At 37.1% G+C, this 26,371-nt stretch overlaps 1 protein-coding gene across 1 annotated transcript; it reads left to right on the forward strand.

The window, feature by feature from the left end:
- Positions 1-248: 248 nt before the first annotated feature.
- Positions 249-24,642, forward strand: LOC117324018 (reticulocyte binding protein 2 homolog b-like). Its single transcript, XM_033879613.1, has 13 exons — positions 249-315; positions 2,953-2,998; positions 3,271-3,493; positions 5,591-5,903; positions 6,255-6,367; positions 6,795-6,914; positions 7,349-7,500; positions 7,785-7,904; positions 8,151-8,324; positions 15,388-15,537; positions 16,963-17,165; positions 17,926-18,071; positions 18,231-24,642. The coding sequence occupies exons 2-13, from the start codon at positions 2,978-2,980 to the stop codon at positions 18,770-18,772; spliced, it is 2,277 nt and encodes a 758-aa protein (XP_033735504.1). The 5' UTR covers positions 249-315; positions 2,953-2,977; the 3' UTR covers positions 18,773-24,642.
- The last annotated feature ends 1,729 nt before the right edge of the window (positions 24,643-26,371 follow it).

The raw sequence follows: 26,371 nt of genomic DNA on the forward strand, positions 1-26,371 counted from the left end.
CCACAGCTAAGGATATTGCATGGGGTTGTAATTTGATAAAATGACATGGTGACAGGGCCAGAGAAAACTCGGGCTAAATTTGTGTAAACATGAATATTACCAAGCTACCAGGTCCGTCTTTACTTCATAAAAGAATAACACAGGTCCAACTGGTCCAAACGTTTGGACCGAAAAAACGGAAACTTTTAAAAAGTTTTATTTTTCCCGCCGTTTATGTACCGGAAGTGGTATGCCGGAAGTTTTCATCACTACATTCCAAAATGGCTGTCGTTGGGAGAAACTGTGACAAAATGCATCTGTAAACACGACAGTGCTGTAAGTTATTTACCGAATGGAAATGTAAAGTAGCTTTATTCAACACACTTTTGGATAAGTATCTCATTATCTGATATGTTTTCTCTTTAAATTATCCTATTTTTCAGATTCTCATGTTATTCCATTTTTATCTCCATGGAAATTATGTCAACTATCAGTTGGTTGATAATGGTTAAGCAGCTGATCAGCTGAAAGCGATGTAGACATGCTTCAGATTGTATCGATAAAAACTCACCACAGTAATAAACTATCCATAATAAACAGCCAAACCCACCGATAGAAAGCAAATGGCCATTTTATCTATCAATGTATGTCTTCGGATTGTACAAAAATCTTAATTTGATTTATATTGCCTACAAAACACTATATTTGTAGTTCGTTCTTAATTACCTACACTGTAGAATATTCTGCTTCAGTCTGGAACCTCTACGGAACCTGACAAATCAAACTGATAGGAAAACTAAAAAGTCAAGAAGCCAGAAATATTTGTAACAGCTATATTGTAATACCTGTTCTGTTATGGACATAATATAGACACGTTAAACTTGCAAAAGTGCCTCAATTACATTTCTGCAATAATTATTTTTATAAAGCCCCCACTTACTATAAAAAATAGTAGAGTAGGTAATTGTATCAGAGTTATTATGTTCTATTGATAGAATGCCAAATTCCTGAACTGTGATAAAATAGTTCTGGCACATCACTGCACCCATAATATCTTTTGAAGTTTTGATCCCTGTTGACCTCCTAACTCGATCGAACCATCATAATCCAGATAACCTTTTAACTCATCCAGATTCTATCTGAGTGCTATCTCACAATGGAACTTGCTCCTTCTGGCATTTGTTTCTGCTGACAGTGTTTATCGGCGCCTTCAAATCTGCGCTGCCACTTTGTTCTTTCTATCACGACTCTAAATGTTTACCTCATTTGATTTTTCCTTCAATTGTAATCAAAACAAAACAAGGACTATTGAAAAAATCATCAGGATTGAAGAAGAAAAAAGAAATATTTACAGTTCTATATCTGTTATATTGTAGAAACTTTTTCAGGTTTTAATTCAACTGGTTATTTGTGGAAGGATGATTGTAAAAAATAGATGTTCCTGTCGAAAACTATAGTTGAAAAATTGAGTTTTACTAATTAATAGGTGCCAAATTTGAAAAGCAGACTTATCCATAGAGTTTAGAAATGGCACAGCAATATTACCTTTTCTATTCTTAAAAAGCTCAGAGTACAACGGTTTACATAATTATATATGCAGGTTTATTTATAATTTTTTTTTTTTTTAACTCAGACTAGACTAGCTGTAACTCTTAGACAAGGTCATGACATAAAATATTTGAAACAAATGGAAACTAGTAACAATATTTGTACTACTAGCATTAATTACATACATGTAAGTGTTCTGAATTCAGACTAGAAAGGATTGTTACTATTTAATGTGCATTTCTGTTTAGTTTCTAATAAACAGGAAATCAATCATTATACAGGTTTAAAGATTCCAAATAACCTGTACTTGCATTATGTAATATTAAAATACATACCAGGGCATTCAATTAGAAATAACTACAAGGATGCCTACAGGTACTAGTCTCATTTGTCTATTATCTTGATCAGCTAAGTTTAACCTCAATGAGAGTTAGCGTTGAATAAATTGTTTGTGCTACATATAAGTCTTACAGCAGAGGTCACTTTTAAAGAAATGGGAATGCTGATTTTTGTTCCTTTCAATCCTCTGTAGCTGAATAATTTACATATTCAATAGTATTAGAGTGAATATTTTCAAGTATGAAATTTAGCATGTAACATTGCCTACATTGCGAAAAACTAGTACTGAAGGAAGAATCTTGGACTGTAGAAATACGTTTCTCAACGTTAATATAAGTTAATTTAATATTTAATGCTTATATGTATTACTCTCTATATATGGCCTCTGCATCTTTGTGTGTGTTCTTTGGTCAATTTGAGATTGTCTTAAATTCAAATTTCAAATCAATGGACTAAATGGGCCCATTCCCAAAGTAGGGAAAAAATCCACGGGAACAAAACATTTGTTTTGACACCTTCACCACAATCTCATGTGTTTCACTTGCTATAACATAACTCTATCAGGCTGTGTTTTTTTTTATTATTTCTATTTCTCATAGATTAAAGCTACAAATTGATACTATGTGCTAGGTGTTGGAGTGATTGGTTTATTGCAATATAATGCATGAAATAATGAATCTTTACCATTTGATGAAATATTTTCCTTCTTGGAAATAGATTTTGTATATAAAAAAAAGTGATGTCCATGGTTAGTTACTTGTTGCTATAACGTGATATTTTCTTAAATCTTGTTTCTAAAATTATACACCAACAATAACGTTTAAAACTTTCTTGTCAGCTGAGGAACATTAGATAAACATCCATCAAGCTTGATATTGTGATTGTCAGATGTCCCACCATTGCACATTTACTAACACTACAGTTTGTTACTAGTTTTTTCTTAAACTGATGTTCCAAAATAAATCTCATTGGAATTTACCCTGACTTAATTATCTGGAATTAGGCATAAGATATGACAGTATCAAGTCAGTGCCGCATCACGGTTATAACCTTGTGTATAATTTTGTCATTCTTTTTGTTTTCCAGAGAAGATACTGATCTAGAGGCTGAAATGGACGAAAACCAGATGAAGGTTTGTATGAAATAAATGACTACAATATATTGCTGAAATGAAACACAATGTTTGCAGTTATTATGTAACTTGTCTATACGGTAATTTCTGTTTTCATTTTGTACTTTTGTTGTTTTGCTGGCGATTTAGGTTCTAGTTATTGACACAGTTTATGAGTTGTAGAGGCAAGGATGATAATTACCTTTTATTGATAAATTGATTGTAATGTGTGTCTTCCAATATGCCTCATAAGTTAGGAGACAAGTTATTTGAACACTTTCAATTTTTAACAGGATCTGGACCTGCATCTGGACCTTGAGTACCTTCAGGATGGCACTGCGGAAGCTGCTAAATATGAAGATGGGGACTGGCCAAGTTACAGCAGTGGGTCAGAGGAGGAGCTCGGGGACCTGAGGGAGGACTGGGACCAAGGTGTCAACCATCCAGCCATCCAAAATGGAGGTGCTGCTGGGGACGCTGACCCTCTGTATAATGGGGGAGGCCTGCTGCCTTATGGTATGTTATTCAATTATTGGAGGTCAGTTTTTTGCTTTACTAATTAGGATCCATACCCAATTAGGATCCATACCCGATTAAGATCCATACCCAATTAGGATCCATACCCGATTAGGTTCCATACCCAATTAGGATCTATACCCGATTTTTGTTCTATCTAATGATGGTTTAAATGACTATACTTTGCAATTTTATTTCATGCATTGATATTGAGCCAAAGTTGATGATATAGAAATTTGTTCCTGGTAGTGATATGAGAGGACATTGTAAAAGCATTTTTCTTGGCTATCATTACCAACATATGAATTGAATTATCACCAACATATTGAATAAAATCTCAAATCTGTACATGTTAAAGTGTAATATTTAAAGTTCTCTTACAATGTAACTTTTGACAGTAGAATGAGTATTAATACAAAAAGGGGCAGCTAACAATATGGTTGATACTTCATTCAGAATGGAGAATCATCACAGAATTTTTTTTTCAAATGACAAGATAAAATGTTGTAAGTTAAAGAACAAGATAACCACAATGAGGTGGATGTATTACTGTAGACCGATAGACCTAAGACTACAACAGATAACTACCCATGCAGTCAGATAAGATTATCACAAGACTCAATCTCAGCCAGAAAAATATTGATTAAAATTCATGGTTACATTTAGTATTAAACAGATACTGTATGTACCTAATTTATGATGAGATCACAATATGCAGCACATTACTTGTGTAAATTCATATATATCAACTCCTGGGTGCTTCAACTTCAGGAACTTTGGATAGTCGGGTGGCACAGTGGTAACACACTTGCCAGGTACCTTTCACCTAAGCTGCTGGGGTTCAATTACCCGATCGGACATGAAAAGATATGGGGTCACCTGCCGGACTACGTGGGTTTTTGCCAGATTCTCTGGTTTCCTCCCGCAGTAAGACCCCTTGCGCACTTCAATCCGGGCCAACAAGTTTGATTGATATAGGCTAATACAACTTGTTTTGCAATTGTTGTAAAATTAATAAAGTTTACATTTTACAACTTCAGGAACTTTGATGCTATATATATACATGTAGTCTACTTCTAATGACAGGCAGAGGACTTGGGTTACATCAAACTTATTGTCTCCCTTAATCTCAGTAACTTTGTTCCTAGTTGACCCCTGGCTTTTAGCAATTTCAGGAGTCAAATCACCATTTTAAATTCTTAGAAATCTTAAGAGGTAAAATATATGTCAAAATGATACTGGTATGTCCTTCAAACCTAAGAGTCAAGTCCCATTTTGGGAATCAAAAACATACTCTCATGGTCTGCTGGATGCCCTGAACATATCGATCTAGTGTGAATGAATGTGTGAGTGAATTCTTATTGACTATTTTATTTTACATATAAGTCATCATTTATAGGCCTGACAGATAGATGTTATGTCTTCATTTTACGAAAGACTAATGGTACTTTTTAAGAATTCTTGCAGTGCTATCGGTCTATTTGATAAATGATACCTTCTATTTAGGTATTGAAAGGACATATGTTGTTCCTCTCTGCTTTACTCTTGCGAATACATTGGGATCAAAAGAGGGAACATAGCATCTGTCTGTCAGGTCTAACCTGAAGTTTCTTTTAGAAGTAGACTATTATAGGTTTAGACTGTTGTCTGATTCTTTTGACAATGCTGTACTTGCATGCATGAATATTTGTATATATATTATATATGTATTGTTAATAAAATATTTTGAAATTAAAATTGTCCCTCAATGTCCCCCTCAATCTGAGCAACTTTGTTGCTCAATGTCTCACAAAACCTGAGTAACTTTGTTGCTCAAAAGGCCATTGGCCTCTTCATGGAAAACCTAGGCTTCTATTAGTCCAGCACTGATAATTTAATAATGTGGAATACTTTTGCATGTGAATAAGTCCCTTGTAGCACAGATATTACAATTATAGACAAAATACCTATCTAATGATTTGTAATTACTATTTAAGGAGGATTGGCTTGTCACATCTACTTGATGAATTATGCGGAGTATTAAGCACATTATTATTTTATTTGATAGCTGTTTGCCTTAGAAATATTTCATTTTCATATATTTTTTGTACTCTCCAGAGGATGGGATTGATGTTGATAGTGAAGAAGAGAGGGACATTATGAAGGAAATAAAAAATGAAATCACCAATCAAGTACGGGATGAAATGAAGTCTGAACTAGGGGTTTATAAAACAAAATTAGAAGCTTTAGAATTCAGAGAAAACATTGACCACAAAGACAGTACTCGTGCCAAAGCTGAGGAAATTCTTGATGATGTTGATCCAAAACTGAAGGATGCCATACTGAAAATGAGAAAACTTGATCGTATCCTAGCCAAAAAAATGAAAAGGGAACGGGAAGTTAAAAAAGATAGAATTTTACTTCAAAAAAGGTAAGAACTTGACATTACTGTTTTGATTGAGTTTTTATTTTTAACAAACTTGAAACTTTAAATGTTAGTGTACCAAACATTTTCACACAAAAGGATATAATGAAGTCCTTCCTTCCTTCCTTCCTTCCTTCCTTCCTTCCTTCCTTCCTTCCTTCCTTCACAATAAAACTTCATACTTTGGATTCACTTATAGGTAAGATGGTGTGTCATGTACCAAATAAAGAGTTGGAATTGATTCCAACACCAATTCATTATCTGTACATTCTCAGAATATAATATAATTTCAAATTGAGTGGGGATCTGTAATTCATGTTGGAATGTGTAATGATTTATACTATAATGTCTTCACAGAATCAAAGATGAACTTTCCGGTTTGAAATCAGATGGATCAAATGAGAGAAAGGAAGAAAAGTTGAACACATCTAAATACCTGGCCTTGACTCTTCCCCCTAGTCACAATGAAGGTACATTAGATACAACACCAGCATTGCTAGTAATCATGTCTCTCTCTTTACTTTTAATTCATAGCTAAAACGGTTTAAGTGGATTATAACCAAACATGGTTAGAGCTTTGTTGCATTCAAATTAAGGGGAAACAATGTTGCATAAATGGAAGTCTGATCCCCATGGGGACAGAAAGGAAGGGCCCATGAAGAATTTTATGTTAAGATTTGTATGTTTTTAACTAGATTTACTGGAATTATCTATGGAGTCAGAGTATTAAATACTACAGTACATAGGGAAATGTGTTACCAGGTAACCTCCCTAGTACTGAGGCAAAACGAAAAATTGAAATTGCTCAATACTTTGAATGTAACTCTAAATTTCCAGATGCCAAATACAAGCTTCCTGTGCCTCTTGTTGTGTACATTATCTTGTTTTTTTTTTCAGGTGTTGAGGTACCAAACTCCTCAAATGAACCAGTATTTACCACACAGCTTAATGAACAAGACTACCCAGATGTCCACAGACAAAATGGGGAGGCAGGCAGCAGTAATAGACAAAGAAGGGGTAAAAGTTGCTGTTATTAAAGTTTAACAGTGGTTTTTAACTTTTAATAAGTTATTTCAGTTTAGTTTCACATAACACATGACGTACATACTCAGGAACAAAAAGATACTATTACCATAGCAAAATTCAAATAAGGCTTTTTATCAGCAATAAGAGGAAAGATATCTGAGCCATCTTCCTGATGCTTTTTACAGATTTTGGGCACATGTCCATACATGTAGAGTCTATGACAGTCTTAAAGATTGTCAGCTATGATCTTTTTGTATAATTAATCAATGTTTTCATGACAAAGCTAAAAACTAGAAAATCAGCTCCCAAAATTTATGGTGCTAGCAGCTGTGATATGAAGTAATAGATTGTAGGTATTTCAGTGGTGTAGGTTTATCAGAGGTGATCCAAGGTGTGTTCTTACTGGGTATCTATACTGTTTACAGGCTCGAGTCACAGGTCAAACACAGCTTCAGAACGTAGTGATTGTCACTCACAACAGGACTCAGAGCTCGGTAGTGAGACTTCTTCAATGGCAGGCAGCAAGTCTGGAAAGAGAAAGAAACGAAAAAAAGATTTTATTAAAAGAAACAAACAGGTAAAGCATGTTTTTTTTATCAAAACCAAAATTTACTAATAATATACTCTATTTAATTTTAATAGATAACTGATTGGGCATTCAGAATTTTGTTGGGCCTTATAGCATTTTTAAATATATTCATGCCCAGCAACTTTGATACAAGTACCTCACGGTAGTAATCAGTGTTAATTAGAAGGCCAATCTCTATTTGAAAATTTCCAGACCATCCTTCAGAAAAAACCCAGGATAACTATAAGATACCTTTTTTATCAACTGTATTTTTGCATCATTCCTTTCAAAAGCTTGCGTCTGAAGCTGAAAACCCTGTACCAATGACAGATGAGGAAAGGGCACGTGTTAGCCAGCTTTTGGAGGGTCTGGATGCCTTACCAGATGTACTAGAAGAAGAAGAAGAATCAGTTGTATGTATTTACATGGCTTCTCTTTCGATAAGTTTGATGTGTTCTTTAGCCATAATGTCAGATACATTATCAAATCTATGATTTTGTCCGTTGAGTTTTCTTGTCACCGTTAAATATATTGTACAGTTCTGAAAATTTGAAAAAAATGAAAAAGCCTGTAAGGGTCATGCATATGTTTAAGAGTTGATGAATAGAGTAACTATATAACAATTTGATTTCTACTATCAGATGCTATCTCTTTTCCAGTATGGTGAATCTGTTTCTAACCCTTTCCAAATCGCCGTAAGACCAGGGGAAGGATTTCAACCAGAGCCCGAAGATCAACGATCTCTGTCCAACATTGACAGTAGACTGAAAATAATCATGCCCCCAGAGGATTATGAGTCAGTCACTAGCTCCTCCATATGTAGTACACCCCAGGTAAGGTGATATATTCTAGGTCACAGACTGACATATGTAGTACACCCCAGGTAAGGTGATATATTCTAGGTCACAGACTGACATATGTAGTACTCCCCCAGGTAAGGTGATATATTCTAGGTCACAGACTGACATATATAGTACACCCCAGGTAAGGAGATATATTCTAGGTCACAGACTGACATATGTAGTACTCTCCCAGGTAAGGTGATATATTCTAGGTCACAGACTGACATATGTAGTACTCTCCCAGGTAAGGTGATATATTCTAGGTCACAGACTGACATATGTATTACACCCCAGGTAAGGTGATATATTCTAGGTCACAGACTGACATATGTATTACACCCCAGGTAAGGAGATATATTCTAGTCACAGACTGACATATATAGTACACCCCAGGTAAGGAGATATATTCTAGGTCACAGACTGACATATGTAGTACTCCCCCAGGTAAGGTGATATATTCTAGGTCACAGACAGACATATGTAGTACTCTCCCAGGTAAGGTGATATATTCTAGGTCACAGACTGACATATGTAGTACTCCCCCAGGTAAGGAGATATATTCTAGGTCACAGACAGACATACCGCGGTATGTAGTACTCCCCAGGTAAGGAGATATATTCTAGGTCACAGACAGACATATGTAGTACTCCCCAGGTAAGGTGATATATTCTAGGTCACAGACTGACATATGTATTACACCCAAGGTAAGGAGATATATTCTAGGTCACAGACAGACATATGTATTACACCCCAGGTAAGGTGATATATTCTAGGTCACAGACAGACATATGTATTACACTCCAGGTAAGGTGAAATATTCTAGGTCACAGACAGACATATGTATTACACCCCAGGTAAGGTGATATATTCTAGGTCACAGACTGACATATGTATTACACCCCAGGTAAGGTGATATATTCTAGGTCACAGACAGACATATGTATTACACCCCAGGTAAGGTGATATATTCTAGGTCACAGACAGACATATGTATTACACCCCAGGTAAGGTGATATATTCTAGGTCACAGACTGACATATGTACATGTATTACACCCAAGGTAAGGAGATATATTCTAGGTCACAGACTGACATATGTATTACACCCCAGGTAAGGTGATATATTCTAGGTCACAGACTGACATATGTAGTACTCCCCCAAGTAAGGAGATATATTCTAGGTCACAGACAGACATACCGCGGTATGTAGTACTCCCCAGGTAAGGAGATATATTCTAGGTCACAGACAGACATATGTATTACACCCCAGGTAAGGTGATATATTCTAGGTCACAGACTGACATATGTAGTACTCCCCCAGGTAAGGAGATATATTCTAGGTCACAGACAGACATACCGCGGTATGTAGTACTCCCCAGGTAAGGAGATATATTCTAGGTCACAGACAGACATATGTAGTACTCCCCAGGTAAGGTGATATATTCTAGGTCACAGACTGACATATGTAGTACACCCCAGGTAAGGTGATATATTCTAGGTCACAGACTGACATATGTAGTACTCCCCCAGGTAAGGTGATATATTCTAGGTCACAGACTGACATATATAGTACACCCCAGGTAAGGAGATATATTCTAGGTCACAGACTGACATATGTAGTACTCTCCCAGGTAAGGTGATATATTCTAGGTCACAGACTGACATATGTAGTACTCTCCCAGGTAAGGTGATATATTCTAGGTCACAGACTGACATATGTATTACACCCCAGGTAAGGTGATATATTCTAGGTCACAGACTGACATATGTATTACACCCCAGGTAAGGAGATATATTCTAGTCACAGACTGACATATATAGTACACCCCAGGTAAGGAGATATATTCTAGGTCACAGACTGACATATGTAGTACTCCCCCAGGTAAGGTGATATATTCTAGGTCACAGACAGACATATGTAGTACTCTCCCAGGTAAGGTGATATATTCTAGGTCACAGACTGACATATGTAGTACTCCCCCAGGTAAGGAGATATATTCTAGGTCACAGACAGACATACCGCGGTATGTAGTACTCCCCAGGTAAGGAGATATATTCTAGGTCACAGACAGACATATGTAGTACTCCCCAGGTAAGGTGATATATTCTAGGTCACAGACTGACATATGTATTACACCCAAGGTAAGGAGATATATTCTAGGTCACAGACAGACATATGTATTACACCCCAGGTAAGGTGATATATTCTAGGTCACAGACAGACATATGTATTACACTCCAGGTAAGGTGAAATATTCTAGGTCACAGACAGACATATGTATTACACCCCAGGTAAGGTGATATATTCTAGGTCACAGACTGACATATGTATTACACCCCAGGTAAGGTGATATATTCTAGGTCACAGACAGACATATGTATTACACCCCAGGTAAGGTGATATATTCTAGGTCACAGACAGACATATGTATTACACCCCAGGTAAGGTGATATATTCTAGGTCACAGACTGACATATGTACATGTATTACACCCAAGGTAAGGAGATATATTCTAGGTCACAGACTGACATATGTATTACACCCCAGGTAAGGTGATATATTCTAGGTCACAGACTGACATATGTAGTACTCCCCCAAGTAAGGAGATATATTCTAGGTCACAGACAGACATACCGCGGTATGTAGTACTCCCCAGGTAAGGAGATATATTCTAGGTCACAGACAGACATATGTATTACACCCCAGGTAAGGTGATATATTCTAGGTCACAGACTGACATATGTAGTACTCCCCCAGGTAAGGAGATATATTCTAGGTCACAGACAGACATACCGCGGTATGTAGTACTCCCCAGGTAAGGAGATATATTCTAGGTCACAGACAGACATATGTAGTACTCCCCAGGTAAGGTGATATATTCTAGGTCACAGACTGACATATGTATTACACCCAAGGTAAGGAGATATATTCTAGGTCACAGACAGACATATGTATTACACCCCAGGTAAGGTGATATATTCTAGGTCACAGACAGACATATGTATTACACCCCAGGTAAGGTGAAATATTCTAGGTCACAGACAGACATATGTATTACACCCCAGGTAAGGTGATATATTCTAGGTCACAGACAGACATATGTATTACACCCCAGGTAAGGTGATATATTCTAGGTCACAGACAGACATATGTATTACACCCCAGGTAAGGTGATATATTCTAGGTCACAGACTGACATATGTACATGTATTACACCCAAGGTAAGGAGATATATTCTAGGTCACAGACTGACATATGTATTACATCCCAGGTAAGGTGATATATTCTAGGTCACAGACTGACATATGTAGTACTCCCCCAAGTAAGGAGATATATTCTAGGTCACAGACAGACATACCGCGGTATGTAGTACTCCCCAGGTAAGGAGATATATTCTAGGTCACAGACAGACATATGTATTACACCCCAGGTAAGGTGATATATTCTAGGTCACAGACTGACATATGTATTACTCCCCCAGGTAAGGAAATATATTCTAGGTCACAGACTTACATATGTATTACTCCCCCAGGTAAGGTGATATATTCTAGGTCACAGACAGACATATGTAGTACTCTCCCAGGTAAGGTGATATATTCTAGGTCACAGACAGACATATGTATTACACCCCAGGTAAGGAGATATATTCTAGGTCACAGACTGACATATGTATTACTCCCCCAGGTAAGGAAATATATTCTAGGTCACAGACTTACATATGTAGTACTCCCCCAGGTAAGGTGATATATTCTAGGTCACAGACAGACATATGTACTACACCCCACGTAAGGAGATATATTCTAGGTCACAGACTGACATATGTATTACACCCCAGGTAAGGAGATATATTCTAGGTCACAGACAGACATATGTATTACACCCCAGGTAAGGTGATATATTCTAGGTCACAGACTGACATATGTATTACACCCCAGGTAAGGAGATATATTCTAGGTCACAGACTGACATATGTATTACACCCCAGGTAAGGAGATATATAGAGAATACATGGTCAGTGTCTTAAAATATAAGCTGTATTTTGGCGAGGGTAAAGAAAGACAAGAGTGGCGAGCCTTGGCGAGCCACTTTTGTCTTTCAGTCCCGAGCCAAAAATACAGCTTATATTTTAAGACACTGACCATGTATTCTATTTATCCTGCAACAGTCATAAAAATAATCATCAAAAATAATCATTTTTAGGTCACCTGAGACGAAGTCTCAGTTGACCTATTGCAATCGCCTTTTGTCCGGCGTCGTCCGTCGTGCGTCGTAAACAATTTACATTTTCAACTTCTTCTTAAAAACTGCTGAACCAAATTCAATGAAATTTTACAGGAAGCTTCCATGGCTGAGGATGAACCAAAATTGTGAATTATATGGTCCCCACCCCCTAGGGGCCTGAGGGGCGGGGCCAAAAAGGGTCAAATTGACTAAAACTTCAAAAATCTTCTTCTCTACTCTCAGATAAGGTGGAATCAAACACTCTTCATAGATGAAAGGGTCTTAAGGTGCTTTACCAAAATTGTAAATTTCATGACCCTGGGGTCTCACGTTTGCCCCTGGGGAGGGGGTAAACTTTGCAATAGTTTATATAGGGAAATCACATTTTTGACTATTATTTGTTGGATTTGTATTGGAATTCATTCTAACTTGTATCAAATTATCAGCATGGGAAGACACTTTGATGGTATGTACATGTTGGCCCTAGTTGACCCCCAGGGGCTGGTGGGCGGGGCCAAAAAGGGTCAAATTGACAAAAATTTCAAAAATCTTCTTCTCTACTCTCAGATATGGTAGAATCAAATACTCTACATAGATGGAAGGGTCTTAAGGTGCTTTACCATAATTGTGAATTTCCTAGCCCTGGGGTCTCATGTTTGCCCCTGGGGAGGGGGTAAACTTTACTATAGTTTATATAGGGAAATCACATTTTTGACTATTATTTGTTGGATTTGTATTGGAATTCATTCTAAGTTGTATCAAATTATCAGCATGGGATGACAGTTTGATGGTATGTACATGTTGGCACTAGTTGACCCCCAGGGGCTGGTGGGTGGGGCCAAAAAGGGTCAAATTGACAAAAATTCCAAAAATCTTCTTCTCTACTCTCAGATATGGTGGAATCAAATAACCTACATAGATGGAAGGATCTTAGGGTGCTTTACCAAAATTGTGAATTTCATGACCCTGGGGTCTCACATTTGCCCCTGGGGAGGGGGTAAACTTTACTATAGTTTATATAGGGAAATCACATTTTTGACTATTATTTGTTGAATTTTTATTGGAATTCATTCTAACTTCGTTAACATTATCAGCTTGGGATGACAGTTTGATGGTATGTACATGTTGGCCCTGACTGACCCCCAGGGGCTGATGGGAGGGGCCAAAAAGGGTCAAATTAACAGAAATTTTAAAAATCTTCTTCTTACAGGCCATTTAAGGTAGAATTAAATACTCTTCACAGATCGAAGGGTCTTAAGGTGCTTTACCATAATTGTGAATTTCCTAGCCCTGGGGTCTCGTGTTTGCCCCATGGGAGGGGATAAACTTTACTCTAGTTATAGGGAAATCACATTTTTGACTATCATTTGTTTTATTTGTTTTTAAATTCATTCTTTCATTCAAATTTACCGAAATATTTCAAAAATCAGGTGACCGTTAAGGCCCATGGGCCTCTTGTAAAGTGAAACGGTGTCAAAAATGACATAAATATGTTCGCCTTTTAAACGTAGTTTCACTTTGAAGTAGGTCAGTCGAATTGACGCACGTGCTAGGATTCCAAAATACAGCTGTTTTCCGTCACTGCCGTATACAGCAAAAATATATACGGTGGGTGTATTCCGACAATGCGGTGGCAGTTGCAGGATAAATTCTAGGTCACAGACTGACATATATAGTACACCCCAGGTAAGGTGATATATTCTAGGTCACAGACTGACATATGTATTACACCCCAGGTAAGGAGATATATTCTAGGTCACAGACAGACATATGTAGTACTGTTAAGTTGCTGACACCACAACATGTAGTACTTCCCAGGTAAGGTGATATACCCGAGGCTGTCAGTTATAGTAATTATATAAGGTAAAAAAGAATGTTATCACAAACTGTTACTTACTTTTCAAGATTTCATAGGGTTCTTCTTCAATGAAAAACTGATGGAAACAATACAAAGGTTCAGGATTTGTGCACCAAGCATGAATTATAATGTTGATAACATTGCACTTTTAGTAGTTTAGATGCATGCCACATATATATATATTGATATCATGTGTTTATCATATTTTAATCTATCTTGAAAAAATCAATTTCACTGTGCACAAAGTTAAAAAAAACAAAAACACTCTTGATATCATCAATGTTGTGACATATATTTTTTCAGGTGAAAAATTAACAAATTATTGTTGAATAATTTATGATGTTTTTTTATTGACCAATTTGTATGTGTCGAGGGGGAAAATATTTTTTTGAATACCGTAAGACTTGTGTTCATTGGTAAAGTATGGGTGGGTGGATTGTCTATTATGTTTGTGTTAACTGTAAACAATTTATCAAGATAGAGATATAACTCATTGCACCACCAGTTAAAAAGCAAGACTGATACTCTAGACTCTAGAAAATGGAGTACTTTTAAATTGAGTGTTTCATTACCAACATGAAATTGTGGACAGAATACTTGAAAATATAGAAAATGAATTTATTGTAGATTAAGGAGTGCAAGTTATATTTTTTGATTTTTAAAACATTTTTTTTTATTTTTCATTTATTTATTTTTTTCATTATAACTTTTCAATGGCACATGTACAAGAAAATATTGATATTGTATTACCTTTAATGAAATTCACCTGGAAACCAATCGTGGTTGGATGATGATGTGATATTTTTCAGACTGTTGTCTTCATTAGCAGACACTTTGTACTGTCAAATCTCTGTTTTATATTTTTGTGATAAAATCATTGTCAGTAGTTGCTTGTTTTGTTTTTATAAATATTATAATTGTACTTGTTGTTGTCACAAGCTTATGTCTTGCACTTTTTCTCTTTGTTTTGTCCAGTACAAATTGTTTAAGCCAGTGGTTGATGTTAGGTCTGAACGGTTTGGAGAGAAAGCTCTCCTGGAGAACAAAGATCAGCGAGAGCTACGAGCCCGTCTCCAGGCCGTGGAGGAGGAGCTAGGCAAGCTCCATATTTCCCATGAGCTGGAGGTAAACTGTGTGCCAAGTGCCTTTACAAATGTTCACTTAATGGTGTGTCAGGCGGTTTCTTTTTATTTCTTATGATTGTTAAATCTTTCCTAGATGTGAAAAGGTGATATTGTTTGTAACAGTCAAGTGATAACAAGAAAGAAGTATTACCCTCACTTTTCATTTCAAAGTGTTATGTGATGTGAAACTGATATCATGTTATTATTATTGTATTATCAACGTGTGGGTATTTCTTTGTACCAAATAAGGAGGGTATCCTTGGGTGACATTTACCCTATCTAGACAACTGGTTTGCCTTTTTTGATTTTGCCTCCTTAAAACTTAATGAGTGTGATTTTGACTGACTTTTTGCTATCTAATTGCTCTGAGGCTTGGTTTTTGTGCCAAGTCACTGTCAGTGTGGTACAAATTGTCATAGGTATATATTATTTAAGCATTGATGTCATTTTTTTTAGTTTCATCGGGGTATGAAACAAATTTTGTTTGCAAACTGTACGAATCCGCTATGCGGATTCTTACTGAAGTTTGCAAAAAAAATTTGTTTCATACCCTGATGAAACTAAAAAATAATTGACATCAACGCTTATAATTAATTTTTGAAAATGATTTTCTAATTTAAAACATGTTTTATGTACAATTTTACTGGTTTTAAATGGGATTCTTTTTCTCAAATCAATACGTAACGTCAATTGTCGTATTGTGACGTCACATTTTTCGCGCCATTCTCAGAATTACTTTCATAGAAGAATGAAAAGAATTTTTCGACCAATCACATTTGAGTATTTACCATGAAAACAAAGAAAAATTATTTATATACAGAAAAATAATAAGAAATCAAACCATCTGTGTCTTGTTCACATAAAAAATCAATATTTATTTATGAGTTTAACCATTTCTTCAGATAACAACCCAGATACTATGTCTTTACAATTTTCATCATCATTGTCTGTATGTGATTTCATTTTGCCAGCCACTCAATTTTTTTTTATTATATATTGTTCACATCTAAGCATGATGCACGCACATTATGACAATATAACTACACAGATTTTACATTCTTTGGTCATTTGTTTAAAGTGATCTTTACCTGTATACACTTCTTTGAAAAATAAACAATAGGGTTGCTTAAAGCTTAAAGTGAAGCACTCTAATTAAATTTGTCTTAGCAGGATTGTGATGTCAGTTGATTACTGATTGGAATCCTATTCATGATTTAGGACTATTCCAGAAATATTCCCCATCCCCTGCCAATCTAGTAACTGTTGTGAGTGCCTAAGAGCCCAGCAATTATTCTATATATTAATTTTCAAATCAGAAGTTGAATGTTGGTGTTTTTTCCTGGATCTATTGTAACTGTAACAGTAACTGTTAAACATGGCTGTATCCTGAGGCATGCATGTGATTGAGTTATGGCCCCTTTTACAGATCTCTGAGACCCCGAAGCTGGAAGAGGATCAGTTACAGGACTTATTGGACCAATGTGTTCGGTCCTTGTCTAGGACAACAGTCAATGGGTCATATTCCAGAACAACATTTAATGATACCGACTCCGATGCAGGTGTGTCGGAGGCAGGCATGTCAGAGGCAGGTGTGTCAGAGGCAGGGCTGTCGACTGAGACCACACCCAGGTAAGGCTGCAGTAGTTGGAAAAATACCTGCCTGAATCTATAAATATCAAATGAATGACTTTGACCAACTTTCAGCACAACAGGGCTAAACTATTTTTCAACATCTGAAGTTTCGTTTGATTATCCATGTGTTCTGAGGGTCCTTTCAAGGTCACAGAAGTCACATCTGTGAAAATCTTCAAGCAACTTCTTCCAATGATTATGTAATCTCTAGTATATTGTATTTGATTTGTAGAATGCTGGTCTAAAGACCATGTAGTTTTGTTCAAATCAATAATCTTGGTTCGTTTTTGAGGTCACAGGGTTGAAATTTCCTAAAAGAAATAATAACTTCAGAAATCTATATTAAGTTTGATCATGAAGACAAAGATAACAAAATTTGACCTGTACCAGGGTTATCATTTTTTATCAAAGAAATCCCTTGTCTTATGGTAAGTCCAAGTGTACAGATACCATAATGTCAAATGTTCCTCTAATCAGGGTGACAATACTTCCCCTGTATATTTTTTTTCAATGAAATGAAATTGATTTCTTTTCAAGGTAACTTGGTTTAAATGTGTATCAGTTAAGAGGCATAATAAGGTCTGTAAAAATTTGGGCTGGCCAGATGGGATTGCTATTTAAAGATACAAATGTAGTTAAATTTTTTTTTTTATTATTTTTGCAAAATACACTTTGCCATGAAATGGTTGGAAAGGTACAGAACTTGCTCTTTGCTTCTGTCATATTTTATCCAACTACATTGTATTAACAATTTCAGGACACCAAAATCTGCTCGGGAGGTTTTAATGGAAAATCCACCCCACCTACCAAAGGCCACGCTCCAAAAGTTATTGGCGGAAGCTTACTGTCCCTCAGCAAGTAGGCTGTCCACACTGCGGGAGGAGGATGAGACAGAAACTGGAGGTCAGTAGATGGTCATGATACATGTACAATTAAAGTGTTTGTATATCAAACTTTTAAATAAAATGTACAGCCATATCTCACAGAATTAAACAAAAATAAAGTAATCTGCAGTTGTACAAACTAGTGAAATAATAATCTGTTTTCTTTGCTGCTTTGTAGCTGAGGACAATGAGATTGAACCAATTAGTGCTGAAACATGGAAGCTCATTGCACAAGAAAGACTTGAAAGTGAGGATGAATCTGAGTATATGGACCATATAAATACAATTCGATCTAGTCTACAGTCCAGTTCATCTGTGTCCAAAAGTCGAACCAATAGTCGTAACATATACAACGAACATTTTTCCTTGTCTGGGGAGGTGCCAAGTCCCAGACATAGCAGATCGGACAGTCGTGAGTCACGGACACCCTTTTTACCTGAAATCAACCGCTCAGGAAGTTTGGTAGCCCAGGAAATGAATAATCATATCAGTAATCGTCCTTCCAGTAACCTTAGTAACAGAAGTTCTGTATTGACAGTGCGTAACAGTTTCACTGATGTGAGTTCTGACTTCCAGGATGGCACAGAGTTATTATCCATAAATGGAGATACACCCGTGCCGAACCCACCAAGTAGTGATCGCAGGTCTAGTAGAAGTAACAGGTCTAGGGTGAAATCCCCTCCTACGACCTCGGAGTCACGCTCACAGTATGCCTTGTAGTTACATGTCCGGCATGGCCTCTTTGTGATAAAATGAGTCATAATGTTGGACTTTTCCTGAACCTTCAGTACTCGTTTCATATTACCATGTATCAAACTTCCATGATGGAACACTACTGTTTGGATATTGAAATGCTGTATGTTGATTTACTAGTCAGAGTTTTAAGTGGCTAGAGATGAACATTTTGTATTCTTGTATCTTATCGTTTTAAATTCTGAAAACCCTTTAAAGAAATATATGCTGAATAACAGAATCAGTTTACAAAGAGAATATTATAGTTTGTACCATCAAATTATAAAGGTAAAGGAAAGTCACCTACATTGTACCTGGTTGATGTGTTCTGGCATTATTTGGAACCTGTAATTTCATATTGGTTCTTACAAAAAAATATCTTTAAAATATTGTTTGCAGGCTATATTCCGGAAATGAATATACAAAGGAAACTGGTGTCCTTTCCTTAAAGAGTTAATTTCTTTGTCTATTTGACTTTACTGTACACATGCCGGGTATTTTACATACACCACTAATGTTATCAGTGTCTATCCCATCAATATTATTCATATCTGGAGTTGCCTTTCAAAAGATTTCATCGAAGTACCGTGTCTCAACATATCTGTAATATTATCAATAAATGTTTTAATTCTTTTGGTGCAAAACAATTTGAAGTGTTCTTTTCAGGACATTTTTCTTTTGGTAGTTAAATATATATTGGATACAGGTCCTTACTTTAGTGACTGGAATGATATGATTGTAACACATCAGGGTACTAGTAAGACAAGGAGAGGTGTACCTGTAGTTGTCTGATTACAGGTGATTTGGAGTACTATATCATGATAGTAGTCGTTGAAGCATGACACCTGTCACTGGTTCACTGTTGTACTTCTGTATATAATATATCTATACAGTAAAACTTGTTTAAAGCCAATGCCATGGGACCAGAGGAAATATTTCATTTTATCCCAAATTCGTTATACAATTTTAAAATATCTAAAGTTGAGCCAAATTCAGGATTTTGATCTACTTCATAATAGGCAGTTAATCAAGCCTGTTTGTCATAAGAAAGTTTCACTGTATATTGAAGTTTTGTAACACGACAAAATAACCTTGGATTATTGTACAGGTTTTAATCACTACCGTTTATAACTGATGCACACAGATGTACATTATACATACCTATTATCATTCCATATTTAATGAGCTGTGATATAAATTGAACTACTGAATATAGTCTGTTTGTATGCACCACTTGACATGTTTCATAACTCACAATTTTTTTAATATTAAGTCCCATTTTAGCAATGTGTAAGAAATCACACATTTGCCATTTAGGGATTATTTTAGATATGATGCTCTGTACAATCAACACATATAATGAGAATGAGAAGTAATGAGAATGTTGCACATTGTCAGATGTAGATAGTTAAAGTGGTATGTTATGAAATACCAGTACTTACATCTTGTATACTAGCTGACTTTATACACATTGTACAGTACACATGGGATACATGGTACATTTAGTTTATGTGTGACAACAGGACTGAAGGATACACAGCGACAGATCGCTGTTGATTCACTTCCAGTAATCAGTTTCCTTTGACCATTTTCTTTTATATAAGTAGGGTAATCAGTTATGTAGTAATACGCTTTGAATGTTAAGCAGATATAGGAGGATTACATTTAATTTGAGAGTGATGAAATTATTGTGACAATGTTTTATTTTTGCTAGTCCCTAAATCTGATAGGTACAAGGGCTGATTGATAAGCTGTGAGCCTAATATTGAAGGATTTGAATTTTGATGAAACATAATGTATTATTTTTCAACATAATCCCCTTCAGTATCTATATACTTTTGCCAGCGGTGTTTAAGGGCCTCAATGCCACTTCTATAGAACTCCTTTTCGTGGCTGTTCATAGAGTCATCCACTGAATGTTAGGGCTAGGGTTAGGGTTATGGTTCCTGACATAGCTGTTTTCAGTTTTGGAAATAGAGGAAAGTCCGGATTCTCAATTATTTAAACCCACAATGGTGAATGGCAGTCATGGCAATGACAGACTCTTTCACCATAACCCTAACCGCTTTTGTCCATTTTCGAAAGCTGCTTGTCTTGTTTACTTTAGAGTGCTACCTCGTTGATATGAACTAACCAAATGAGACCAGTCCTTGGGTACACAGTCCTATATAGTCAGAAAATAGCAGGACTTTAAAAGAACATCCTTGAGTACCTCCTTCAATACGAGGCTCACAAAATATCAATCGACCCTCATAAACAGGAAAATATGTGCCAAGTTCTTGTCACAGATTCCATTTTAGCTTGTCAGAACTAACATTGAGCTAAACTAAAGAATTCCAGTATTGCTTCCTAATTTTCACATGAAATGCTAAAATGTGAAAAGATATTTTTCTCAGACTAATCTCACCTGGCAATCTCTTGACTCCATACCTCTTCTTTTTGTTGTGTCACAATGCATATGATGTGATGAGGTTATAGAAATCAAGAGAACCTACATGTACAGCCATTCACAGTTCCACTAATTGATGTAAGGAATTGTGTTAAAGGAAAATTTATGTAATCAGTGTTAGCAGGAAGGAAGGTTTTAAGCATTAAATCCACAATATCCCAAATGATCTAACATTTCGGAGTCAAAAATCTTTTAAAGGCTAAGATTTTATGTTTATAGATCCATATTCTATGTTCCAGTTTGCTGGCTTCATTTTCTTCTGATGTGCTTGAAACTCAGTTAAAAAAAATCTTTTCAGATAAATTATGTAAACCTGTTTGGCAAGAGGAGCACTCTTTTGTATGTGAACTCTAGAGAGACTTTAAAACTAGGATTTTACTGGTGAAAAGCAAATTCATTGCAATGTATTGTAATGATACAGAATGGGCATTTGTTAGTGACAGCCAACCGCCCAATGAATTTATGTTTCAAAGTAAATTCTGTTCTTGGGTAATTTTGCTTCATAGCTCTATGGTTTGATAGGATGGTATATGACAATGTCACATGAAGATGAATTTGGTCGGGTGGATGTGTGGCAATGTCTTCAGATGAACTTGGTAGGGTGTGTGGTACAATGCCTTGTGATGAATTTGGAAGGACGTCGTGAGGCAATGCCTTGTGATGAATTTGGTAGGGTGGGTGTGTGGCAATGCCTTGTGATCAATTTGTGAGGGTGGGCGTGTGCAAGGCCTTGTGATTAATTTGGAGGATGGTATGAGGCAATACCTTGTGATGAATTTTTGTAGGGTGGATGTGTAGCAATATCTTTTGTTGAATTTGGTAGGGTGGGTGTTTGGCAATGCCTTAAGAGTGTATATAGCACTATAAAAACAGTTAACTCATTCATTAGTAGTGTGTGCCACTAAAAGATGTTGGCAGATGTTAAGTTGTCTATTTAGTGGGGCATACACGTATATGAAAATTGTATTATATTTAGATATTGCTGTCACTATATCATCATTAGTAGTTATTTGTTTTAATTTCTTAATTGTTGTATAATGCTGTTATATCTTTTTTTATTACTTGAAACAGTTTAAAAATCACTGTACTGTAAGTGTAGTGTGAAAGATGGGCGAGGAGCTCTCTCTAGATACTGTAAGTGTAGTGTGAAAGATGGGCGAGCGCTCTCTCTAGATACTGTAAGTGTATAGTGTAAGATGGGCAAGGAGCTCTCTCTAGATACTGTTAGTGTAGTGTGAAAGATGGGTGAGGAGCTCTCTCTGGATACTGTAAGTGTAGTGTGAAAGATGGGCGAGGAGCTCCCTCTAGGTACTGTAAGTGTATAGTGTAAGATGGGCGAGAGCTCTCTCTGGATACTGTAAGTGTATAGTGTAAGATGGGCGAGGAGCTCTCTCTAGATACTGTTAGTGTAGTGTGAAAGATGGGCGAGGAGCTCTCTCTAGGTACTGTAAGTGTAGTGTGAAAGATGGGCGAGGAGCTCTCTCTAGATACTGTAAGTGTATAGTGTAAGATGGGCTAGGAGCTCTCTCTAGATACTGTAAGTATATAGTGTAAGATGGGTGAGGAGCTCTCTCTGGATACTGTAAGTGTAGTGTGAAAGATGGGCGAGGAGCTCTCTCTAGGTACTGTAAGTGTAGTGTGAAAGATGGGCGAGGAGCTCTCTCTAGGTACTGTAAGTGTAGTGTGAAAGATGGGCGAGGAGCTCTCTCTAGATACTGTAAGTGTAGTGTGAAAGATGGGTGAGAGCTCTCTCTAGGTACTGTAAGTGTATAGTGTAAGATGGGCGAGGAGTTCTCTCTAGATACTGTAAGTGTAGTGTGAAAGATGGGCGAGGAGCTCCCTCTAGGTACTGTAAGTGTATAGTGTAAGATGGGCGAGAGCTCTCTCTGGATACTGTAAGTGTATAGTGTAAGATGGGCGAGGAGCTCTCTCTAGATACTGTTAGTGTAGTGTGAAAGATGGGCGAGGAGCTCTCTCTAGGTACTGTAAGTGTAGTGTGAAAGATGGGCGAGGAGCTCTCTCTAGATACTGTAAGTGTATAGTGTAAGATGGGCTAGGAGCTCTCTCTAGATACTGTAAGTATATAGTGTAAGATGGGTGAGGAGCTCTCTCTGGATACTGTAAGTGTAGTGTGAAAGATGGGCGAGGAGCTCTCTCTAGGTACTGTAAGTGTAGTGTGAAAGATGGGCGAGGAGCTCTCTCTAGGTACTGTAAGTGTAGTGTGAAAGATGGGCGAGGAGCTCTCTCTAGATACTGTAAGTGTAGTGTGAAAGATGGGTGAGAGCTCTCTCTAGGTACTGTAAGTGTATAGTGTAAGATGGGCGAGGAGTTCTCTCTAGATACTGTAAGTGTAGTGTGAAAGATGGGTGAGAGCTCTCTCTAGGTACTGTAAGTGTATAGTGTAAGATGGGCGAGGAGCTCTCTCTAGATACTGTAAGTGTATAGTGTAAGATGGGCGAGGAGCTCTCTCTAGGTACTGTAAGTGTAGTGTGAAAGATGGGCGAGGATCTCTCTCTAGATACTGTTAGTGTAGTGTGAAAGATGGGCGAGAGCTCTCTCTAGGTACTGTTAGTGTAGTGTGAAAGATGGGCGAGGAGCTCTCTCTAGATAATGTAAGTGTAGTGTGAAAGATGGGCGAGGAGCTCTCTCTGGATACTGTTAGTGTAGTGTGAAAGATGGGCGAGGAGCTCTCTCTGGATACTGTAAGTGTATAGTGTAAGATGGGCGAGGAGCTCTCTCTAGGTACTGTAAGTGTAGTGTGAAAGATGGGCGAGGAGCTCTCTCTAGGTACTGTAAGTGTAGTGTGAAAGATGGGCGAGGAGCTCTCTCTAGATACTGTTAGTGTAGTGTGAAAGATGGGTGAGGAGCTCTCTCTGGATACTGTTAGTGTAGTGTGAAAGATGGGCGAGAGCTCTCTAGGTACTGTAAGTGTAGTGTGTAAGATGGGCGAGAGCTCTCTCTAGATAATGTAAGTGTAGTGTGAAAGATGGATAACGAGCTTGCTTACTTATACAGTTATAGGTGACCTCTGATTAGTCTGGCATTACTCTAGATGATTATAGTAGTGTGAGATTGTTTTAAGTGTTGTTCGATACGATGTAGTATGAGATTGGTTTCATGTGAGATAGTTTTGGATAGTGCGAGATAACTTTAATATGGGATACTGTTTTAGTACAAGATCATTTGGATGTTTTGAGATTGTTACAGATAGTATTAGAGTGCGAGATAGTCTTGGAAATAAAACATTACTAATTGGGATGGCAGAAGAAATCTGCAAGGAAACATGAAAAGGAAAATAGATATGTCTTATTTATAAACACATTATTTATTCAGTTCTGATTCTATCAGTGCTTTGAATACTTGTTGAATACTGTATGAATGTGATCAATAAATTAATCTTAAAACTTTACCAAATAGTTTTCTTCCTGACTGATAATCTGCTGATTTGTTCACAAGTGTCAAACATAACATAAGACTGAATTGTTTGTCAATGTCAAACACAACACAGGACTGACTTGTATATTGGTGTCAAACACAACACAGGACTGACTTGTATACTGGTGTCCAACACAACACAGAACTGACTTGTGTGTCAATGTCAAACACAACACAGGACTGACTTGTGTGTCAATGTCCAACACAACACAGGACTGACTTGTGTGTCAATGTCAAACATAACACAGGACTGACTTGTGTGTCAATGTCTAATATAACACAGGACTGACTTGTGTGTCAATGTCTAATATAACACAGGACTGACTTGTGTGTCAATGTCAAACAAAACACAGGACTGACTTGTGTGTCAATGTCCAACACAACACAGGACTGACTTGTGTGTCAATGTCAAACATAACACAGGACTGACTTGTGTGTCAATGTCTAATATAACACAGGACTTACTTGTGTGTCAATGTCTAATATAACACAGGACTGACTTGTGTGTCAATGTCTAATATAACACAGGACTGACTTGTGTGTCAATGTCCAACACAACTCAGGACTGACTTGTGTGTCAATGTCAAACACAACACAGGACTGACTTGTATATTGGTGTCCAACACAACACAGGACTGACTTGTGTGTCAATGTCCAACAAAACACAGAACTGACTTGTGTGTCAATGTCCAACACAACACAGGACTGACGTGTGTGTCAATGTCAAACATAACACAGGACTGACTTGTGTGTCAATGTCTAATATAACACAGGACTGACTTGTGTGTCAATGTCCAACAAAACACAGGACTGATTTGTATATTGGTGTCCAACACAACACAGGACTGACTTGTGTGTCAATGTCCAACACAACAGGACTGACTTGTGTGTCAATGTCCAACACAACAGGACTGACTTGTGTGTCAATGTCAAACATAACACAGGACTGACTTGTGTGTCAATGTCTAATATAACACAGGACTGACTTGTATGTCAATGTCTAATATAACACAGGACTGACTTGTGTGTTAATGTCAAACAACACAGGATTGACTTGTGTGTCGATGTCAAACACAACACAGGACTGACTTGTGTGTCAATGTCAAACACAACAGGACTGACTTGTATATTGGTGTCCAACACAACACAGGACTGACTTGTGTGTCAATGTCCAACACAACACAGGACTGACGTGTGTGTCAATGTCAAACATAACACAGGACTGACTTGTGTGTCAATGTCTAATTTAACACAGGACTGACTTGTGTGTCAATGTCCAACACAACACAGGACTGATTTGTATATTGATGTCCTACACAACACAGGACTGACTTGTGTGTCAATGTCCAACACAACACAGGACTGACTTGTGTGTCAATGTCAAACATAACATAGGACTGACTTGTGTGTCAATGTCTAATATAACACAGGACTGACTTGTGTGTCAATGTCTAATATAACACAGAACTGACTTGTGTGTCAATGTCAAACACAACACAGGACCGACTTGTGTGTCAATGTCCAACACAACACAGGACTGACTTGTATATTGGTGTCCAACACAACACAGGACTGACTTGTGTGTCAATGTCCAACAAAACACAGGACTGACTTGTGTGTCAATGTCCAACACAACACAGGACTGACTTGTGTGTCAATGTCCAACAACAGGACTGACTTGTGTGTCAATGTCAAACATAACA

The sequence above is a fragment of the Pecten maximus genome, chromosome 3 (genome assembly GCF_902652985.1).
Source record: "Pecten maximus chromosome 3, xPecMax1.1, whole genome shotgun sequence".
Taxonomy (NCBI): Eukaryota; Metazoa; Mollusca; class Bivalvia; order Pectinida; family Pectinidae; genus Pecten; species Pecten maximus.